The 10958-nt window shown below is 32.8% G+C and overlaps 1 protein-coding gene across 1 annotated transcript in view; it reads right to left on the bottom strand.

Annotated features, from left to right (window-relative positions):
* MACROD2 (MACRO domain containing 2) overlaps positions 1-10958 on the bottom strand; it is a 1662610-nt gene that overhangs the window by 1604767 nt on the left and 46885 nt on the right. The window contains 1 exon segment of the mRNA XM_012728257.1: positions 2277-2384. Coding sequence (XP_012583711.1) covers positions 2277-2384 — 108 coding nt within the window.

A 10958-nucleotide genomic window follows, 5' to 3' on the forward strand; every position in this document is an offset into this window, starting at 1 on the left:
ATAAAAAAAATATATCAAATATTAGCATAGATATAGAGCAACTGAAATTCTGTTGCTAGTGGAAGTATAGTGTAATGCATCTACTTTGAAAACCACATGGCAGTTATCTATTAAAGCTCAATTTATATATTTTTTTACACATAGCAATTCTACTCTCAGATATAGACCTAACAGAAATATATATGTAGACAATATCCCATAAAAAATTATTTTATATAAGCGAAAATTTCCATAATATAAAATTTATTGTACCATATACAGTCCCACTACCTAATTTACCTATGTAAATACATGGTATAAGGAGTAGGATATAAGGAAGATTATAATAAACAATATTTAAATAAACACAAGGTATTTTGAAAAGTATATTATTAGGGAAAAATTTAAAATATCAAATCATTTCCTTAATGGAACTAAGACCAAGTGATCCAAATATTAGTAAGGATACATAAAGATAACTATAGAAGTCCATTAGAAAGTGATGTCTGGGCTGCTTTGGTACCTTTACGGGGGGCATTACTCTTCATTCCCCATACCTAGAGGCAGTTCCAAAGTTTCCTGCCATGTTCCCTTTTACACCAGAAAGGTTAACACCTATTTCTCTCCTTACAAACTACATAGAAAAAAGCTATAAACTGAATTGTTACACAGGAAAAAGTAAGTACAGAGGCATCAAAAGAAAGGAAAATAGCCCTGACTAATGCAAAACAGAGTACAAATGAAGTCATAGTCAATTCTGAGAGAACAACAAGTTGGCTAGAGTTCTAGATTTCCTATTAGGTTGCAACAACTATGATATCTCCTAAACAATGACCCAGTTATCCATGAGACCCTTCTGTTCACCCATCGAAGTGTGTTCCTATGCAAGCAAATTTTATTCATCATCAGAGAAAACACTGAGACAATGTTAAACTGTACCTACATTTTTTGCAACCCAAAAAACAGAGACAGTCAAGAAATTACTCCCCATCCCCAAACATACACACACACCCTTTGTGTTCTGGGAAGCAGCATAATGCAAAGAACCAACCTTTCTCATATGATTGAGTAAAACTCATAAATAATATCTATTAACCTATGACAATGCCAGGACATAGACTTTCCAAATTTCCATTCTTTGTCTCATAAGTTAAAAGCTTAACTGTCACTATCGATCATTCAGTGCCTGTTAACTGGACTTAACCAAATTTTAAGCTTTCCTACTTCTTCTGACTTCCTGAACTTCTACCATTCTTGAGCAAAGGAAGGTGAACAACCCCTTCTCAATTACTCCTACTAAGAATCAGCTAATGTCAGGGGAAAGATTTCCATGATCAACTGTTCACTCATGCCACTCAATCATCCCATTATTTCCCTATGCCTAATTCTTTCTGGACTACATACTTAAATCTACAGAAGGAAAAACCCTTGTCTGGCTAACCTTTGAAACACTTGAAAGATCTCATAGTAAAAAGGCTTTTCCAAATTAATAGTCTACCTTCTCCTATCACAACCTATTACAATGGTGCTCTTCCTCTTATTTTAACAATCTTTTTAAATAAAGACTCTTATTTTCTAAGTTCACATTTTTATATTTGGCATTTTGATCAGTAAAGAGCTTACCTTTACAACAAACAAGTTAAAATAAATAAATATATAAATGTTGACATTTATTCTCATAGAATCACAACTATTATATATTTCTGAAAGACAGCAACTTATTAAAATATTTAGGAGATGCAGCCCAACATAATTAAGTTATCGTATTTTTCCAAATGTTCAAATATGAAAAGAAGCCATTTCCTACAAACATGATAAGTTTGAGATTCAATAAATGAGGATTAGAAAGAGGACAGAAAGGAATCATTTCTTTATATTTTATTTTTGTCTGAATTAGTTCAGTTACCTCTTTACCACTCAAAAGAAAGGGCTTGATGAACTTGTTGAAATGTTGGCAAAGGGCTTGATGAACTTTCTGGAATGTTGGCCGATTATTAACTCAAGCATGAAACCAACAATAATGTAACCACGAATGCTCTTTCCAAAAAACTTTTACAACTCTCAGTCATATCTCCAGTGGCCCAACAGTTTAGTCTCAATTTAGTATGTACAGTTAGCACATTAATTGCAGCAAATAACATAAAATAGATCTTCAATGTTTTTAGCAAAAATAAATATATAAAAATATCTTTATAGCAGAATATATTTTTCTAACATATATTTCTTGCTGTTTAGAAAAAAACTTAAAAATAAGAACTTGCATAACAAATACATGACAAAAAAAATCAATTACTCACCCGCATTGACTATAGCATCTACTTCTAGCAGTGTGATGTCACCTCTATAGAGAGAAACTTTTTCACTCAAACTTTTCTTCACCTGTGATGTTTCCTGAGAACTTTCTTCTGTAATAAAATGGAATATACTTTAATTCTAATATTTCTAATTCATTTAAAATGGGTCACACTCTGATACATTAGGCAACAAGAAATAAGTGTGTAAAGTGTCCAGAGTATATCTTAGTCTACTGCAAATCCAACAATACAAATGCAGTATCCCATATATAAAGTCATCCAATAACTATAAACATTACTGGGCAGTGAGAAATTCAACATATATTATTATTATTATTATTATAAAAATATTAACTTCAAAATAAAATTACACATCACTAGTTCCACAAGGACATAATAAAGAGATATACAACTACTAAAGTAAAATAAATGTTTATAGTGAATAAATTTTTTACTTTGTTCCTATTATCTAAAAGTCACCCTGGAAAATAATATTTACTCAGGCAAAAACACTAAGGTACACTTCTAAGTGACAAACTGCCAAACTAAAATGGATCAAAAATATTTATTTGACTGTGTGAAAATGTTCCTTTTTATCCAATGATATAAACATTTCACTCTAGAGGGCGCTGGTAGACTTAAAAAAGAAATAACTCTACCCTGCAAAAAACAAAGTGGTAAAATAGTATATTTTTTAAAAATCAAAAACATAATGTTCTAAAACTTAAATTATTTTAATTATGCACGTGCATATATGTGTATTAGCATATGTAACCTGACCTATACATTTAGAACAATACTATAAATTTGTAATTTTAATTATTTTAGCAAACAGTAATGTTGATACATCTTAATTATATAAAATCAATATTTTAAAATATATTAAGTTGTTTTGAAAAACTAGGCTTTTTAATATATCTAAAGAAAAGCTGATCAACAGGGTTTTTAGACTTTTAAATTATTTATGATCTGTGTGAACTTTTTCAAGGGAGAATAATGTGATTTATTCACTCAGACACTCTCAAATGAGCTTACACTTTTTGGTGTTTATGGGGGATTACAAGCTATAGGTTGTTAAATTGTCTTAGGAACCCAACAGCCAAAAAACAAATCAACCAAGACTAAGGAAAAGATCTATGGCCAAGATCTCTCTGCTTCTGAAGCATCCTCTTCTTGGCAAGTACTTCTCCACCTAAGAATTCTACTAAATATATTCATTAGTAAAGTCGTGATGCCACTGCTGGTGGTGATGAAGCTGGTAGTGATGGATAGTAGTATCAGCAGCAGCAGAAAAAGAAGAAGGAACAATATGGAGAAATAGATTTAAAAGAGTATAGAAAGACTGTTGAAGACCTCAAAGTTTAAAGCATTTATGATAGAGTTTATCATCTCAAAGACTTCTAAAGTACTGTTTTCCCCATCAGGTAACAGCTAACAGCACAGATTTCACTACCAAATCAATTCTGTTAAAATTCTGTCTCTGACAATTAACAAATGGGTAAAAATAAGTAAATTATTTCTGTAAATCATTCTCTCCCTTCATCCTATACAGTTAACATAAGTTAGGACACTTAGAATAATGTTTGCAACAAAGTCAGCTCTCAACAAAAAAAATCTTTTTTTAAAAAGATGACAAATATTAGTTCATTATGCACATTCAGAATAAATGGACCATAATAGCTAGAAACATTTTCAAAATATGCAATTATTTCAAATAAAGTATCAATATATTTAATATGATTATTAATCCTTATCAGTGAAAGATAGCAATATTTGTTTGTGTTTCACCAAGCTGTTGATGACTAGCCCAATGAAAAAGACCTCCAGTCAGAAAACTTTGCATAGCACAACCACATCAGTTTCTATTCTTACTGCTTTTGACAAATTAAAATATCATGATTCGCCAATAAAGATACTGGATGACAGTAAACATTTGGTGGCCTTGTCTCACAAATCCATCAGGCATTAAACTGATAACTATATCAAAAATGAAAGCTAAGTGGTTGATAATTTCAAGTCAGATGGCTGAGTAAAATCCCTAAACCTTCCTCTAGTTTCAATGAGCTCTAAAAAATATTTCTTAAATTTCTCATGAAGTAGATGCAAGATAGTAATTTCTCATGATATTACATGTATATGCATGTAATATTGCACTTAAAATATAATGACTTGTAAAAAAAAATATAATGACTTGTAAACAAATGTAGCAATAAGAAATCCTATACTATCAAAAATTAACAAGGATATCAAATAGCATACCTATTCTCAAAAAACAAATGAATAAAAATCAAAACCCTCAGCTGCTCCAGGTGCTGAAAAGGTGATGGTAAAATTCCACACAAATACTGAACCAGAAAATATATATATATATATAGCAACAACCAACTGTAAATATAACAATATAAATTACAGTTAGAGGTCACTTCTTTGGTATGAATAGCAATGTATTTCCTTTCCTTTCACATAATTGTGGTATATCAGTCCTGATATCTATGTATATTTTCCCAAATTCTGAGTTTTCAGTAATAACTGTGACAGAAAGTTGACACTGACCCCTTAGGGACACTCTACATATGTACACACTGGTTCACATTTTATGCATAACTGACTTATGCAACTACAAGTTGAAATATCTGCCAATGTTTAAAAATTATATCATTTTTTAAGATTACATAATGCTAATATTGTCAAGAAAAAAAACAACAGAGTTAGACAAGAGTTAAGCTAGTAATATAGTTTTTACACAGGAACTACTGGAATAAGGGACAAGAAATTTCAGTATAAAAATAGGGTCACTTTCCAATACAGCAAAAACAGTGCGGATTTATAGTCAAGGAGCAGAGTGGGCACTAGTGTATATAAAATTACTATGTAAACATTGTAGGCTAGGGAAGATTTTGGTTAAATATAGTATTCTTGTTTAAGATAAGTCAGAATGATCAGATAGCGCCTGGTTTGCAGAATTTGATCAGCTATCAAGATGGGGAAGTCTCTTTAAAATTGACTTCACAGGATTCTAATTAAAACCTCACTATGCAGGTACAGAAAGCACAGAGTCTAATTATGAAAATAACTTAGAAGAACATAACTAAAAGTTTAGTTAAAGAGTCTTTTTCATCCCTTCTTATTCAAGAAAAGGAGTATCATTCTTCTTTACTTTGAATATGAGTCCATTTCTCATTAGTTTGTTTTTGTTCATTAAAGCCCAGTTGAACCATCAATTGAGACTTGGAAGTAGAAGATACTGGTTAAGTGGTTCAAGTAGTCTGGCATTTAATGAGGCAAACTTCTATAAAAGAAAAAAGATTAATGGTTAGAGCACACTATAAAACCAGTTTCTGCGTCCAGAGGGAAGACAGCTGAGAAGTATTTAGATACTGAGCTCAAAGCATTCTTATCAGTTTGAATGTCCTTGATGATGTCATCAGATGTTCCAGTGAACTTTCTGAATATCCACATAGTAACAGGCACAAAGGCTGCCCATACATGATCTGTTGTGGTGACTTCTTCAAAGATTATCAGGTAATCCAATTTCAGACCTTCAGAAGAAGGACTATGTTTCTGTTTTCAGTGATGTTAAATCAGAAGAAGGGAAGAACATTGGAAAACATTAATTTGCAGAATTATAGCCAATAGAATTAATGAAGGAAACTAAAAGAAATGACAAAATGTGTAAGACAGTGAGCAGGACGAGAATTTAATAAAACACAATGGTGCCCAACAGCTTTCCATTGAAATATAAATTTCTCCCCACAGTCAAACCCTCCCCTGCTTATTTTCTTGTTTACAAAATATTGTTGGTGTCATTAGATTTGTCCTGATTATTTATAGGCATAAAAATAGTAATAATTGGGGGCCTCCCAAGTGGCACAAAGGGCAATCATTTCACCTCTCCCCATACCTCTGGCCTACAATTCAGCTCTTTATGCATAAATAAATCTTTTGTTTTTAAAGAGAAGTAATCAAACTCAATAGTAGATCTCTTGAGGTTGATTTGTTAGAATTTGTCATAAAGTATCTGAAGATTTTAAAAGAGTATCTGAAGATTTTTTAAGAGCTAAGGAGCTCTACCAAAAACTCACCATCCAATATAATCAAGTATGCCTATAGGTTAAGATGAGTTGCAATTCTCAAGATTTCCAAAACAATAACCTAAGATTCATGGGCTTGCCAGTTAGTGACTTTTCTTATTGCACTGTAAGCTTGGAATCTGTAAACAAATTATCAGACTAGTTTTTCCCAAATAGCTTTGTAATTATAAGCCCTATAAAAATCATCCTCAGTTCCTTAAAACTGTTTGATTTTATGTGATACTATGCATAATTTCCAAGTATGATACTCCACTCAAAATCCTGGATATGTAAGTAATACAGACTCTTACTTAACATGTGTAAATAATTTTATTGCTTAAAAAAAGTATGCTCAGGCCCTCCCTGGTAGCGCAGCGGGTTAAAGCACTGCACTAAGAGGCTGAAACCACTTCCGCATGAGTTCGATTCCTGCCTGCCCCGGAGGTGACCACATGGCATGGCAGACCTCTCCTGACCCGCCTGCTGCTCCCCTCAGCAGTGTACTTCATCGATCTGCCTGTTCTGCTCCCCACTCTGTCTCTGGTGAAGTCTTTCGCCACCTCTGAGTCTCTGGCCTGTACCCCAGTTCTGTATGTACAAATAAATAAATCTTTAAAAAAAAAAAAAAAGTATGCTCAACTGCAATTTCTAAGTTTCAGGAAAATCATGCAGGAAAAAAAGAAAAAAATGTTTAATTTCTTACAAAAGTATAACATGCTAAACTGTCATAGTTATAGGGGAAATTATATAGGAAGATAAAGGTCAAACCCATACTGAGATACCTCACACCTATTCCCATAATATATAATGTTTAAGGAATTAGAATTAAGACTGCTAACATGCCTGGGCATATCATGAATAAATGGGGTACTTGCACACTTCTATGAACTTAATATAATCTCTAAAATATTTATACTAATAAAATCAATCACACAAATATAAACCAGGGAAGGTTAAGCATGTTTATCCTTTGACAATATTTCCAGGACAATTGATCAAATCAAATAAACCAAATTATTTTTAGTATTTCTTTTTTGCAAGGTGAAAGAACAAATCTTTTGTGATTTTCCCAAGGCCCTTTGGAGATACCAATCTCAGTGAGATTAAGACTTCATTTAGGGAGTTATTAGTTTTATTGACTCGCTCTTATGTATTCAGGAGATACATACATTATTACTAGTTATTTCTATCACTCTTTTCTCTGCTCAATCTAACTAATGCTGGTTTATTTGCCAGATTACAAGAACCCAGGGGGTATGTGGGATGTGTATACCTACAATTTGGCAAGCCAACAAGATTTGGCAAGCTAATAGATTATTAGAGCTGCTTGTTTCCCAAAAATGGCTACAAGAAGAGGAGAGCTGAAACTTCTGACTATGCTAACTTGAAAGTGGGCAGAATTTCTTCCTTATGCTACATTAACTATCTAGCACTACACTTTCTTTGCAAAATTATTAATTGACTATGCTCAAATACTCTTCTCCACACAGGAAAACCAGACCTGACTCAAAGAAGAAAGAAAAAAGTTCAGAAGACACTAGAATTTGGTGAGTATAGACAGCGAAAGAACCCAAAGGTATATAAGAATCAAAGAAATGATGAGAGAGAATATGAAGGATCACTAGACAATAGAAGCCAGTACTCCCAGTGCCAACTTTAAGAGAACAAAACAGGTAGGCAGCATGGGAAGAAGCCTGGGAAGGAGGAATTTTTTTTTTTTTTTTTTTTGGAAGGAGGAAATTTAATAGACAAGTGATCAGCACCTTCAAACGTCAAAGAGAAGTAACTGAAGGACTGAAAATATGTGCTATGTTTAGTTTGGGGCTTTTACAAGTACATTACTGGCAAGCTTAGAAAGAACAGCTTCAATAAAGCAAGCATTTGGGTGTGCCCACAACCAAACTTACATTTTTTTAATGCCTCCATTAAAATGCAATACAGGGCCCTCCCTGGTGGCGCAGCAGGTTAAAGCACAGCACTGAGAATCTAAAGCCGCTTCCACATGAGTTCGATCCCCGCCTGCCCTGGAGGTGCCCACATGGCGCGGCAGACCTCTCCTGACCCGCCCGCTGCTCCCCTCAGCAGTGTACTTCATGGTTCTGCCTGTTCTGCTCCCCACTCTGTCTCTGGTGAATCCTCTCACCCTCCACATCTCTGACCTGTACCCCAGTACTGTACAAATAATAAATAAATCTTTGAAAAAAAAATGCAATACAATAGAATTAGAAATACAATAGAATGAATCTATGTCCCTGAATGAGTACCTGATATAGAACTTCCAGTTGACCTGAAATATTTCCATGTATAGTAAGAAATAAAGTTCAGTCTTTAAGCCATGGAATCATCAATAGGTGTATCTGTTACAAAACCCAACCTTTCCCTAACTTGTCCACCCAGTAAATAAAAGCAACAAATAAGGCATCTAAGCAATTCCTTTTTCAGAGCACTTGGGTATTCCCCATTTTTTATACATAAAGATATCTTCAACATTTTTAAACATAAATATTTGAACATATCTCTGATTATTTTTTGTTTTCAACTCCTAAAATAGAGCAATTAGACTGTAGAAATGTTTGATGCACACTGACAGATGACAATGCTTTAGTTACACAGGGTAGCAGAGAAAAGTGAGAGACTGCCCACTGAGTAGATGAACATGATGAGATGACTTTTAAAAGAATAATGCTGTGGGAGGAATCCTCTACAATACATATCAAATCATCACAACGTGCACTTTAACTAGCTTACAATGCTGTCAGTTACACATCAATAAAAATGAAAAAAAAAATGTATAAGTCCTGAAAAGAAGTCACTGGTTTAGAAGTTACTTGTCCAAACCTGGTTGAGAATTAGTCAGATTTCATTACATCATAATATCCATTAACTCTTTCAACAAATCATCCTAAGTCCTCTAACTTTGGTGCAATTATAACTCTCCTAACTCATATTCAACTAGTTAGTACATCCTTCCAATTTTACTCTCAAATATCCCAAATTTATCCTATCTTGAATAAACTCTTGAATAATTCTCCTAACTCATATTCAACTAGTTAGTAGCTCCTTCCAATTTTACTCTTAAAATATCCCAAATTCATTTTATCATATTCATCTTGATACTCACTGAAGCTGCCCGTGTATATTAAAATAAATTAAATCAAAAGATAAGCATCCATGGACCTAATCTATCTTGTTAACATGATTTTCCACAAGTCACCTATCAACCTGTTGTCTTATCAAAAGTCTCCTTAATTCTTCCATCTCTTTGCAAATAATTGTTCTAACAAGAATGCCATTCCCTCTGATCCCTTTGACAAACTCATATTCATCTCCTAAGAGATAGACCATATCTCAAATGTTCTGTGAATTCTTCTCTACTACCCAAAATGACTTTGCCCTTCAATATATTAAATAATTATCACTTACTTTATAAGTAAATCTCAGCTTCTGAACAGAGAATCCCAAGGCTACATTCATATCCTTTGTATACTTGAGTCCTCCCAGATTCCTAGTACAATGACTCATGTATTGTATATATTCAAATATTTATAAAGGGAGGAAAGAAAGGAAGATTGGAGAGAGCATGGCAGAAATGCGTGGAATAAAACAAGAAACTATTACCAAGGATATTTCAAAATCAAGCTAATCATTTAACATTTTAGTGGGCAATAACAAAGACATTTACGTCAAACTAATATGTTTCTATGCAGAAATAGTATTGACTTGTACACATTTAAATTTCCTGTTCTACAAGTCATTAACTCCAAAATTTCTGATTTTAATTCTTTTTTCTTTAAGGTAGTTTAACCAAGTATGTTTTATAGAAACAACAAATTCTCTGGGTATAAGGCTTAACATATTTTTATTTTAACAAGCTTTGAGGTGATTTTTAAGCACATTAAAGCTGAGGACCACTGCTCTGAATTATTGTTATATGTATATAATCACTGACATAATTTTCAAAATAATTGGAACCCAACAAACTTTCCAAACTATGCACACCATTCAAAAAAAGCAAGTTATTAATTTACTGACCTGAAGTGTTTCTAAGCTTTCTCTGTTGCCACAAACATGAAAGGATATGTAACTCCCAATTATTTTCAAGATGCTAGTAGTGATAAATTCCATAACAACTATCTATGTGTCATTATTCTTGAAGTCATAAATCTGTAGAATTAAGGAAGATTACAAACTCCGCAATTCTAGAATTCTTGAGGGAAATAAATATCCTGAAACACTCTAAAACTTACATGTCAATGTTTTCTTACATGATTAAAATTAGATTTTCAGTCTTCCAAAGATGAAAGCTTTGAAAGTTAATGATTTACAAAGCAGGAAATTAAAATACATACAAGCCATTATCATTTCTAATAGAAACTTACATTAGTTTACATAACCCTTTTTGTTATTCCTCACTAAAATATTTTAAGAGATAAACTTGACACTGAAAATATACTTTGTAATAATTTGTTTTATCCCATCCTTTTTGTCATGCTCCTCCAGTCTTCCTTTCCTTTACTGATTAGTAAAATCACTCAGATTTGCAAATCACCAAACTACCAGAAGTGGCATTTCTGAAAGAAATACATAATAAAAATCACTTTACTTTTTTTTAGAT

The sequence above is a fragment of the Condylura cristata genome, unplaced genomic scaffold, assembly GCF_000260355.1.
Source record: "Condylura cristata isolate star-nosed mole 26May11 unplaced genomic scaffold, ConCri1.0 scaffold00022, whole genome shotgun sequence".
In the NCBI taxonomy this organism is placed as follows: domain Eukaryota; kingdom Metazoa; phylum Chordata; class Mammalia; order Eulipotyphla; family Talpidae; genus Condylura; species Condylura cristata.